This window comes from Indicator indicator, chromosome 3 (assembly GCF_027791375.1).
Source record: "Indicator indicator isolate 239-I01 chromosome 3, UM_Iind_1.1, whole genome shotgun sequence".
Lineage (NCBI taxonomy): Eukaryota > Metazoa > Chordata > Aves > Piciformes > Indicatoridae > Indicator > Indicator indicator.
The window spans coordinates 36,059,795-36,072,655 of NC_072012.1; the positions used below are offsets into that span (position 1 = coordinate 36,059,795).

The 12,861-nt window shown below is 38.9% G+C and overlaps 1 protein-coding gene across 1 annotated transcript in view; it reads right to left on the bottom strand.

Annotated features, from left to right (window-relative positions):
• Positions 1–10,524: 10,524 nt before the first annotated feature.
• The window catches only part of ZNF277 (zinc finger protein 277), a 33,772-nt gene continuing 31,435 nt past the window's right edge, over positions 10,525–12,861 (bottom strand). The window contains exons 11-12 of the mRNA XM_054399982.1: positions 11,723–11,897; positions 10,525–10,717 (exon numbers count right to left, since the gene is read on the bottom strand). Of these exons, the coding sequence (XP_054255957.1) occupies positions 10,525–10,717; positions 11,723–11,897 (368 nt within the window). The remainder of the gene's footprint in view (positions 10,718–11,722; positions 11,898–12,861) is intronic.

Below are 12,861 nucleotides of genomic sequence, written 5' to 3' on the forward strand. Positions count from 1 at the left end.
CCTCAAGTGGAGGAGAGATTATGGAAATCAGGGCCTGATAGTGAACCATCTGCCTGCAACACGCTATGTGACCTGATGAATCTGGGATATAATTCTGTGCTCTGGAGTCAGGGATAAAACCCTGTGCTCTGCCACAAAGCAGCAGGGTGAATATAAATGAGACATGCTTGGAAGAAGGAGTCAAAAGGGTTTTTCACTCTTCTGGCTCTCCTTACATGATGGGGAGGCCATAACCTTCCACCTCTACTGGAAAAGGAGAATTTTGCACAGGGCAAGTTGCCAAGAGGTTAAAGGGCAGTTGGCTGCAGGACAGCTGGAAGATGGGAAAGGTGTCATCCTGATGCCGAAGAAAGGGGAAAATGAAGAGGTGTCTTTCACTTCCTCACTGTCTGTGCAAGTGCTTATGTGGTTCTTTGTCACAAAAATAAGTGCTGGTGACTGGAAAAATATATTAAAGTGTGACATTACAGTTACTGGTGGCAGCACTCAGCAACAAGAGTGAAATCATTTGGTGACTGGATCTGTAAGCTGCCTACTCCTGGCAACTCTCATTCAAATAGAGGGAACCAAGGATCCTTGAAACCTTACAGGAGGTTCGAGACATCAGGATTCATTGGAGGGTGAGAGGAGAAAGAAAATTTCTATGTAGGATTCATTAGGGCAATGTACTTCTACCTTTGCTGTTCTGTTTCTTGGTATTTAACTGTGAAGTTACACCAACTTTGTAAATATGCGTTCTAATTCTGTGTGACCAAGTATTTTCAAGGTCTATTCCTGAAGAATTGTTTAATTTAAATAATATTAATAAATAATAATTTATTTCAGATTTTTTGCAAGATTTCTGGGAAAAAACCCACAAACATTTAATGGCATGACTTTAACATTTTTTAAAATCCTGCATCTCAAGAGGTATCATTACATGGTTTCTGCCTTTCATCTAATTTTAGCTTACATACTCTAAGCCTTCTATTTTCCACATTACATGAGGCAAAAATAATATGAATTAAAAATCATTACTGAAACAAATTAACAGAATGAAAGCAGCTGAAGAGTACTTTTAGTCAATGACTGAAGATGATATTTGTTGGACCCTTTTATAAACAGACAGCTGACTTACCAGCGTGTGTCTAAGCTAAGACCATTTCAATTGCTACTGAAATTCAGTGGGGCAAGGAGTCAAACGTGTTACAAAATAGAAAAGCAAGCACTGACCACTTTACAAGATCAAATCTTTTGGGTGGATATAGACTTCTCACAAGCAGTCATAAAAACTCTGCCACTAAAAGGATGAAATATGAATTGATTCTTTGAAATTAGACAAAAATCTAGATTAATTTTACTACTTCATACTCACCTGAACATTAACTCACAGCCTGCACAACAGCTGACACCAGTCATCTGTTCATACCATGCTCAAATATTGTTATGTTCAACACATTAGCACATGCTTTATTATTATTGATTTATAAAGCCCTTTGGGAAGATCCCATTACTACTAAATTTTACATGGATCCTACCATGCACACGCAGCCTTTTACTTCATGACTAGAGTCCATCAACAATACATTACAGGACTTACTGCTTTTCCCTGCCTCTGCAAAGCCCTAAGTCTGCATAGAAACATGGAATCATTAAGGTTGGAAAAGACCTCTAAGATCATCATGTGCAACTGCCAACCAAATGCTACTGTGACCACTAAACTATGTCCCAAAGTGCCACACCTACATGTTTGTGAACACTTACAGAGATGGGGACTCCACCAGTTCCCTGGGCAGCTTGGACTAATGCTTGTCCACTCCTTCAATAAAGAAATTTTTCCTAATATCCAATCTAACCCATGGCACAACTTGAGGCCATTTCCTCTTGTTCTATTGCTAGTTACTTGGGAGAAAAAACCAACACCAGCCTCACTACAACCTCCCCTCAAGCATTTGCAGAGAGTAATAAAGTCTCCACTCAGCCTCTTCTTCTCCAGACTAAATAACCCCAGCTCCATCAGCTTCTCCTCATAAGACTTGTTCTCCAGACCCATCACCAGCTTTGCTGCTCTTCTCTGGACTCACTCCAGCACCTGAATTGAATGTCCTTCTTGTAGTGACTGACTCAAAACTGAACACAGCACTCAAGGTGCAGTCTCACCAGTGCCGAGTACAGGGCACGTTGCTGGTCCTGCTGGCCACACTGGGCACACAGTTGGCTCATGTTCAGGCAGTTGTCCACCAACAACCCCAGATCCTTTTCTGCTAGGCAGCTTCCCTGACACTCTGTGCCAAGCCTGTAGCATTGCCTGGGGTTGTTATGACCCAAGAGCAGGACCTGGCACCTGGCTTTGTTAAACCTCATACAACTGACTTCAGCCCATCAATCCAGCTTGTCCAGATCCCTCTGCAGACCCTTCCTACCCTCGAGCAGATCAACACACCACTAAATATAGTATCATCTGTAAACTTAGCGAGGGTGCACTCCATCCCCTCATCCAGTTCATAGATAAAGATATTAAACAAGACTGACCCCAAACCTGAGCCCTCAGAGACACCACTTGTGACCAGCTGCCAACTGGATTTAACTCTGTTCACCATAACTCTCTGGGCTTGGCCATCCAGCCAGTTTTTAACCCAGAAAAGAGTACTCCTGTGTAAGCCATGAGCCATCAGCTTCTCTTGCAGAATGGTGTGGGAGACAGTGTCAAAGCTTTACTAAAGTCCAGGCAGACAATGTCCACAGTCTTTCCTTCATTGTAGGGATGGGAGACACCCTGTACGTGTACTAAGCTCTATTAAACTCTTAGCTACTTGAAATAGTATTTAGTTTGCCTACCAAATGATACACTGGCACTTAGTTAATGTGGCTTCACCTACAGCTTTCACTTAGATGACATTTTGATGCTTTGCTTTTCTCAGCTCTATTTTTGGTCAGTGTTGCCCTGATATTGTGAACTTAATATTTTTATTATAATAGGGAATGTTTGGTAGTAGTCCTATAATCTGTCTTTTTTTTTTTTCCCCTCCAGACATTGTTGTAACTCTTGAAGCAAACATTAAGTTGGAATTGGATGTTCCATGAGTCCCCTGACCCTGCTGTGATTATGGCACAGCTTATTATCTAATTTTCTCTTTCATTTTAAGGTAGTACTTGGAGCATCAGTTTTACAGATTCCCTTCTCATAGTCCCAAAGCCCTTTATTTCTTTTCAGGTCAACTTTTAACTGGTGCTAGAGTCTTACTGGACTTTGGTATCTCATGGGAGAAGAACCAGAGTCTGAGCTTAACTACCTGACTGACTCCTGAGAGCCTGCAGGTAGACTTGTCTGAGGAGTGGGAGGTGGCTGGCTGTGATGAGAGGGATGGTAGCAGAAGCAGAGATGAGGAATAAAAAAATGGGAACAAAATGCCAGAGTCTTCAACAGTACTATTTTTAATCAGTAAAAAGCCCAAAAGAAATTCAGTGGATAAACACTGTCAAACACGTTAAGGAATTTTAATTTTTTTTTCAGATGGAAACAAAGCTAAATAGCAGAAAAATCCTTGTTTAGCAGGATGTTGACATTAATTTTAGATATTGATTGGAATTCTCTCTAACTGGTTTCAAACAAGTCATTAGGGGCAATTAGACAACTTCCCCAATGGCACCACAGTCTAGTAAGAAGCAACAGGAACTCATCTCCTTGATATTAAAGGTCACTGGGGACAGTCCAGCATCAGTGGGGAAATGGTCTATGCTGTTCCATTGCAGCATGGATCCCAGTGTCCTGCTGAGAGTTAGAGGTGCTGCTTTCACCTCCTATCCTATTACATTTAGAAGGCGAGGGCTCACTCTGGGACTTATGTAGGTGTGAGCAGCCATCTGGTGAAAATCTCCAAAAGACTTTTACCAGTCCCAGTGCAACAGGGGTCATACAGAGGATATCAGGAGAAATTAAAAAAAAAAAAAAAAAGTCTTTAATGGATCCCCACTGTTTTCTGTAAAAAAAAAAAGAGAGAGAAAAAGAAACAAAGAAACTAGGGATCTAGTGTTAAGGGTTTTTTGCCACAGTTTATGTTTACAGGAACAGTATCACAGCATTATTAAGTGATCAGTGCTTTCACAGATTGCTTATCTATTTGGCTGAGTGGCTCAATGCAAGTTAGAAAACTCAGACCTCTGATTAAGATGAAAATATGATCAAAGACATCATTGCAGTAACTTTGAGAAGCAAATCTCATTTAAGTATCAACTATAATAAAGAAAAATGTCCTGTCTTCCTCAGAAACTTTCCTCCACTGAAGCAAAGGCAAGGTACATGCAATAACCTAATCCTGCAAAATCTGATCTACCTCATGTACATGCTTTATGAGATAAATATTAGACCACCACTTGAAAAGTTCTCAGAATGATAGAATTTTAAACTGCTGTTTAGGAAATTGAGACACTAGAAAGAAACAGTATTCACCAAAGGATGTATGGTAAGTCACTGTGTAAAAATACAGGAGGCCATCATCGTCACACATTCATGATCCTTCTTCAGAAAGGCTAAGCTCCTTCCTTGCTTATTTGCTCTTCATTTCATCTAGATTCAAACAAAAATATCAGACAGTTTATTAAAATAAGTCAAATATTTGTGAAGACTCCTAGCAGTATGTCTAGTAATGGTGTAAAGATGGATGTGCATCAGAAAGTAAACCAACCACAATACAACTGGAAGTTTAAAGCTAAAACCACATAAAGGTTAAAGCAGCGCTCAGCTCTGCAAAGCTGTGGCAGGCAGTTTACAGACTCTCTAATGAGCAATCAGCAATTCCTGCATTATTTATTTCTATATTGTTCTGGTATTTCCAGAGAGTATAGAAACAAATAAGTCTCCCACTGCTCAATGGAGCTGTGATGCCAAAAATCAACCTGTAATTATTCTGAAGGATGTCTCTACATCCTCATGTGATGTGATGTTATGTGATAAAAAATTGCACTGCACAACCTTCTTGGAGTTTGAAAATTTGAAGCATTTGTCCCTACTGCAGAATAACATTTCGTGCTTATCAGTATTCAGATGCTTGGCAGTCATACTAGAGAGCTGCCACTGGCATTTCCTGGGTTCCTCGTGGTTCTAAAGGGAAGAGCAGGAGTTTCTGGAATGCCTCTTGTCTTAGTACTGATACCAGTGCTGATACCCATGTAAGAAATCTTGTAGGAGTGGTAAGAGTCTGACTGTGTGTGGGCACACTGGAGCAGTGAGTGCAGATAGAGAGCAATGGTCTTCCTTCCTGTGTTGTGATAAGGCTCTTCATACTCCTTCTACTTTCTTTGCAATATATGCAGATATACAGCTTGTAAAAACCACCATCCCCCTGTAGATTTTAAAATAAAAATTAGCAATGACTAATATCTAGCTTGGGTTTCACACCTAGCAGCAGCCCCTCTAGTTTGAACTCACACCTAAGTCCTTGCAATGTTCTGGTTTCCTGTTTTATGCCAGCACTGGAAAGTAGGAGCTGCCAGAGGAAGGCCTGCATTTTGTTGGGGTCTTTTCAGTCCCAGTTTCATGCAGAGCTACAAACTCTTTCCTTTGCAAAAGGCACCCGGAGGGGATATGTGCCATTTTAAGTGCTATCTAATTCTTTCTTTTCTGATGAGTTGGTAGAAAGACTGTTATAATTTATGTCAAAAGTCAGGTTAAATTAGTCACCATAAAGCTCCTTCCTTTTTCGCATGCCATTACAATGTCATTACTTTGCACTGTAAAATTTTAAAAAAGGAAAAAGATAATTCTTGATTCAAAATGCTTCTAGAACAAAAAATTGTTGAGATATGCATGAAAAACCTGAGATGTAGTTAGAAAGGTTGCAGTGGGATGGTCCAGTTTTAGCCACGTTCTTCAGTTTGGTCCATGGACTTCTACTACCATCTTCTTCATTCACATTCAGTCTCAAGAGGGACTTTCACGACAACAATATAGACACAATAATAGTTTACAGAAAGGAGGAACAGAGATTTCATGATCTGCAGAACTTGTCCAGCTTCTTGACTGTTTAGTATGCACCAACAAAACAGCAGATTAAAACTGAGATTCCTTAATTCAGGGAAGCACATATAGAATCATGTTCTGTGGGATATTTTTGCTACGTTTTAGTGGTTTCCATAGTAGGTCTGTGACTATAATTTAAGCTGTGACTGTATGTGCCAAAAGCTAACCAATTGTGCTCCTGTCCCCAAAGCTATTGTGAGAACAGAGTAGGGGAGGATAAATGACTAGTTTTAGATATTTCCAGTGTAGCTAGTTCTGTGTTCCAGAAAATAAATAATCTGATCCATGTAGCTATCTGTCTTCAGATTAAATGAAGTCCATAATAGTTGGGTAGAATTCAGCTCGAAATTAATGACTAAATTTAGAAAGTCCAGATATAAGTGACCAGATGTGACCTAGGTGCCTGGGTTTCCATATAGTTAATACAGCCTAAAAGAGATTCAGCTCCTAGCCAAAGGTGCTATATTTAGCTGTTTAGACCTGGGCCTCAGTGCCATCTGAGATGCTGCATGGTATCTGAAATGCTCATATGCAGTTGACAGAAAAGACACAAAACCTCTGAGAGATCAGCATCCTTAAAGAGAAGCAGTTGGAATTTTCAAGCACCTCAAATGACACTAGATGTCTATGGACATGGAACAGAATAAAGTTTTAGGTGTTTACTTTAGGGTGAGCTGAATGACTTGAGGGTCCATAATCTACATTTATTAATTATACTGGAAATTTATACATTAGGCTCATATGTAATCTACACACAGACAGCTTCACACTCTCAGGATGGTAAACCAGATGGAGAGAACTGTGTTCCAAGGAACATTTGTGGCAGGAAAATGCTTTTATTGCTATCTAAATTTCTGCAAAGATGAATTATGTATTTTTAGTTGTGAATATCCTAAATTCCCTTGCTCTTCCTATGCAGAGAGTGAATTTATCAGAGATGTGAAATACCAAATGTGAGTTCAAGGAAGGGATTCCTAAAATAGTTACTTTATCTGTATCTTCATGAGCAAGAGTCTGGGAGAAGCTGTAAGATCAAACTTAAGAAGCAACAAAAAATTTATTGGTGGCAGAAGTCAAATTAAGTGTGGCTGAGTAGCAGAAAACTTCCAGTAGGAAAAGAACAAACACAAACACTGGGGAGAACAGGACATTTGGTGCTTAGGGAGAAAAGGAATTAATTTTACACAAACTAGGTTCTTCATGCCACCACTGTTGCCTGAACTATTTCAACAGCAGTTGATTCCAATGACTATTACATGGAAGCAGTAATTCATTCCAGGGTTACACACACCTGTTCCACACGACACTTGTTATCTAACCAAGTTTGATGCACCTGGTAACTACAGATGAGGGCACAATTTGACCCAACACTTTAGTTGTTCCATTGTAACCAAGGTTATGTTGGTTACAAGCATCATAACTTAAAACCTTCTGAGGAAAGCAAAGCATTTTTCATCTTGTCCTGTAAAAAGCAGCTTTTGTGCAGAGGCCTCCAATTCTTCCTTGCCCCTGTATACATATAATGCAAATAATGTAAGATCATAATTAACATATTTGTGAAAAGGCAGGAGGATTTGCCACCAGGACACAAACCTTTTCCTCCTTTTACCTAGGTCCTACTAAACAAGGGGATGGCTTTATATAAAGTAGTGAGTGTGTTTATGAGTCTAGGCTAAAAGGAAGCACTATGGTAAGAAATATGCATTGGACTTAAACTAGTGTAGCTTTCTTTCATAAAAATTAGCACCAGTCACTCTCTTAACCTGACCCAAGAGTATTTGCCAACCACAGCTCTGTCCATTTCATGACTTATTGCAACATTATTTTTGTTGTGCTTCAAGGAATGCTCTTTTGATAGAAGAACATATTTGCTCATGCAATTAATAGCTGAATCTATAGATTGTATGCAGTTATAGCTGTGTCCCATACTTGTGACAAAAAAGATAAACTTCAGTTTTGAAACAGACACTGATATTGGATTTGCTTTTAGGTAGAGGACAAGAATGCCTAGGGAAAATTGTGGCTATTATACAAATAAATAGGGTATGCTCTAGCAAAATGTCAGTTAGAAGTATCATTGTGCTAAATGAAGATGCTCCATTTTTACTGTAAACTATGCCCCACCTCTCTCTATGGTGACTTTAAACCTGATTTGTTGCTTGCTGTTTGTATTTGAAGCAACAAGGTCAACCTTAATCTGACTCCTTGCGTTTCTTGTATTATCAATGAATAGTTACACACTGCTGATAAATTTTTCCTAAGTACTTTTTCCTTTTTACTCAAAAAAGACAACCATTCCATGTTATTTATATACTTTCTCTCAAGATAGTATCTTAATTCTACACTGATGGATTGCTATTTCAAATTTCCGTTAGAACCAGGAACAGCAGTCACCCCATACTGCTGATATTAAACATTCTTGATTTCATTTATTAGGGATTTGAGTGACACAGTATCACATTCTTCATGATTAGGAAACATTTTGAAATTTCACTTTACAATACATCCAATTTTTTTTTCCCTTAATGTGCCCTTCTGATATGTACTTGCTATAAAACACATTCATGTGCCACTGATTCAGCCATAGTTCCTTTGCTGGTTTTTTTTTTTCATTGTTCAAAACACTTACCATTAATATAAGCCCCATCAACTCTTACCCCCATCTACACCATAAATCTGACTGAAAAGCAAATACTGGAATCAGTTTCTAGTTCAAGAAGAAAATAATTGCTTAGTGAAAAAAATCCCAACCAACCAAATCAAAAACCAGCAACAGCCTTTGCAACTACTGCATGAAATGAAGAAATTCACAAACTCTTAAAGTACAGACTACAGCTTGTTTAAGATGATCAAATGTACTAGTTAAAAATATTGGGGTTGTTCCTCCTAAATTTTCATAAGTGTTTAATAAAAGCCAACGCAGACATACGACTATACCTGTCCTTTTCTTTTGTCTTTATTCTCAACACCTGCTGAACCACTTCTATCCCATTTCCTCTTGACAGTCAGATATTGCTTCTGTCTCTGTTTCACTGTGCAGTTAAGTAGCTGATCTGTCTTTCTCGATATATTTTCAGTATCCTGTTGTTCTAACTTATTTCCAGAGCACCTGGGCCCAAGAGAAAATAAGAAAGGGGAAGCAAAGAGAAGTGCTAGCAGATGATGGATAATGCCAGGAGAAAGCAAGTTCAACAGACATTAAAAGAACGTGATGCAAGTACTTTGCAGGATGAATTAGACTGGATATGGAAGCTTAGCAGAACACAGGTAAGGATTTGAAATTTAGCCTCTGCTCCCAGGGACTACTACATAATTCTCAATCCCCATATAATGACAAACAACAGCTCTTACTGACAGCAATCTATTTCAAGTAAAGAGGGCTGTGCAAAGGCAAAGCAATGGCTTTGAATCTTCTAAGGCAGGGAAGTGCAATGAGCCAGGACTCCCACATTTTGAACGACTGCTGTAACAATGACCTAAAGAAGAAAAAAGAATGTGCTGCCAGTGCTGAAAGTGGTTATATGTTTATGGAAAGATGAACCTGAACTATGGAACAACTTCATAGGAGCAAGAGAGACAGGAGTACCTAGTTTGAATCATTTTAGCAGGACCTATGCTCTGAGCTGCTTTGCCCTATCAAGACTGAGGTGTTTTCTGGACACACTGAAGACCTTCTGTTATGTTAAGAACATTAAAAGTTCAGTTTTAAAGGAAATATAGTAATTTTAATGGACAGTTGAATTGAGATTTTGAGGATTTAATTTGGATTTACGGATTTATGTGTCTGCAATCCCCTAAGTAATTTCTTTTGTATCTCAGTTCATGTCTATACAAGAAATCTACTTTAAATTATTTGGATCTTTGATGCAATCGAGATTGCAAGTATTCCTGTGCTTTTTTAGGCTTTGGATTGACAGCTTTCCATGCAGTCAAATATTCATGGGCTTTACTGGTGTTTCTGAGCCAGTTTTCAGAACAGGCACCATATATCTTATATATTGATAATGAATAATAGAGATATACAGATCTATTTTCATTTTGAAGCAGGTCTAAGGTTAAAAATAGCAAAATTTGCTTAATAGACCAAGAATTAAACTGAGGCCCTTTTCTCTACGCTAACAGCAATAACCCAGAGAAGATTCACTCGTTGGCTTACACATCAAGACACCTTGTCTCAATTGTTTGTGCCTTTCACAACACGGCTGTAAAATAGAACTCTGATTCCAACGTATTCAGAAAATAATAATAATAAAAAAAAGATGAAAAGTCCTATTTGTAAACAACACTATAAGTATTTAGAGAGCCAAACAGAAAATCCAGCATTTTATTTTAAAATAAAGCTAAAATTTAAAGGAAGATAAACCAAAAATGTTTACACTAAAATTTTATTTAGCATTCCCATTTATATAACATTTGCCCAGCAGTAGTATCTATGAATTAAACTGTATTCCAATATCAGTGAGAGAATGTGGGTTTTCTTTGTCTTCCAGAAGAAACACTCCATGATCAGCAACTGTAATTCAAGGTTAAAATTTCTCCTGACTCTTGTTCCCTTCATACAGGAGCTGATTTAAAACACTGTTCTGTTTGAGAGCTTCTAGACTGGATATATCTTCACTTACAACAGGGATGTCTTCACTTTGATCCTCAGTTACCAGATCTTCACTGTCTGACAGAGTACATAGGAGTGTATCATTTTCATAGGTAGGAAAATAATACCTGAAAGCAACAAGGCATAATTACTAGGAAGTCACATATATTTTTTGAAAGAGGCACAGCATATTTTATGAGTCAGATTTGGGAAAGAAAAAAAAAGGCAAAAGGAGAAAGCCTGGTTGTCTGGAATGAGAATAAACATCACATCCAAAAAAACCCCCAAAACAACTGGCATGTACATCTCAGAAGAGTTGGCAACAGACAAGACCTTCCCCTTACTTCTTTACCTGTATGTTGTCACAACTGAGGCCACAGTCCCACATAGGTCCCACAATAAATGCTGAAGTGAAGTGTTTGATTTAGAACACTCCTTGTGCCCTGCCACCTATGTCATCATCCCCCAGACTTAGCCTACTTACAGTTTGAACTGGTGTCAGGCTACATTCCCTCTCTATTTGCTATGGAGAAAACTAAGGGTAAACAACCAAGTTTTGATGCTACAGTTAGGTAGACGTTATTCATATATCTACAAGAGAGATGCAAAAGATGCGGTTTCCTTTGGTTAGAGAACCATATGTCCACAGTGTATCTTTACTAGCAAAGAATTATGTGCTGGATGCCTATCCCAGGCATGAACTGTACCTCTGTAGAGAGCCAGTGGCTGGAAGACCTCATGCCTACAAGAGGGACATTTGAAATGTCACTTTTGTACGCAGATTCAATCTTGGTGCCACCAGGGGGAAATGTGATCTGAGTATGGTCTGCACAACAGCAAATACAGGCAAAAGACAATTTTGGAATAATAAACTTCTCTAGTGTACTGACTTGACAGTGCAGACAGCTTATGGGGACGATGCCTTCTGGATGCAATTTGAAGAGCAGTATCCCACATTCATTTAGTTTCAGATACTAGAGAGGTTTCTAATTCTGAGTAGTTTTGAGAGCATCTGTTATTTCATCTGGGGCTGTAGCTCAGGGCACTGCTGCACCCCAGAACTTTCAACTTACTGTTTTACAGAAATTATCAAGTAACCATATAAACACTGGAAGAAACATGCTTGCTCTTACTGTGGTTGATCCCATGTAGATCTGGCTGGCAGGAATGTAATGTGTTTGGTCTTTTCCATATGACTTATTAGTCCTCCTTTAGACTGAAATTTCTCCTGGCAGTTGTAACAACGACAATGATGGATTTCTCTTCTAATGAAGTTTACTAGCTTTACTTGCTGATAGAAGTTCAGACCTGGGAGATATGGTAGCAAACGAGCACCTGGGATACTTAAATCTTAATTTATGAATCCTTTCTTAGATTAAGCATAAAGACTGATAAGAGTTTACTGAAGATCAGCATTGCCTGAAATCTGTAACTCAGCAAGTTAACCAAACAAATGCTTTTTCCTAGGTGCCCCTTCCTTTAATGTAGAAATTGCAAATACTTTTCTTCTTTTCAGGCTACATCAGAAAGCAAACATTGGCCAAACAAAGCTTAGAGTACAGCCTTTGAATTTGCAAGAAGTATTAACAGCTGTAACAATGATAATGATAACTATGATGACTGAGAGACCTGGGGCTGTTTAGTCTTGAGAAGACTGAGAGGGGATCTCATCAATGTCTATAAATATCTGAGAGGTGGTTGTCAAGGGGAGGGGCCCATCTTCTTTGGTGGTACACAATACTAAGACAAGGAACAATGGGTACAAGCATGAACATCAAAGATTTCACCTCAACATGAGGAGAAACTTCTTTACAGTGAGAGTGATGGAGCACTGGAACAGGCTGCCCAGAGAGGTGGTGGAGTCTCCTTCTCTGGACACATTCAAAACCCACCTGGATGCATTCCTGTGCAGACTACCCTAAGTGGTCTTGTATTGGCAGGGGGATTGGACTGGATGATCTCTGGAGATTCCTTTCAACCTCTAATGTACTGTGATACTGTGGTAATAGTAATAGTTTCAGGGCTTCAACAGCCAGAAGTGTGGGTATTTGTAGAAGCCACTCAGCACAAGAATCCAGTGGTTCAAACGAAAATAGCACACATCCTTGGTACTAACAACAGTTCCAGAAAAATAAAGTGTTCTTGGTTTTCTTTTGTAAGCAGAAACAGTTTCCATAATGGAAAAGTTAAACGTCTGAGCAGAAATCAAACCAATAGAGTTGTTTTCCACTATTCTTATGATGTGGTTTTCTCTGTAATAGTGGCAAATGCT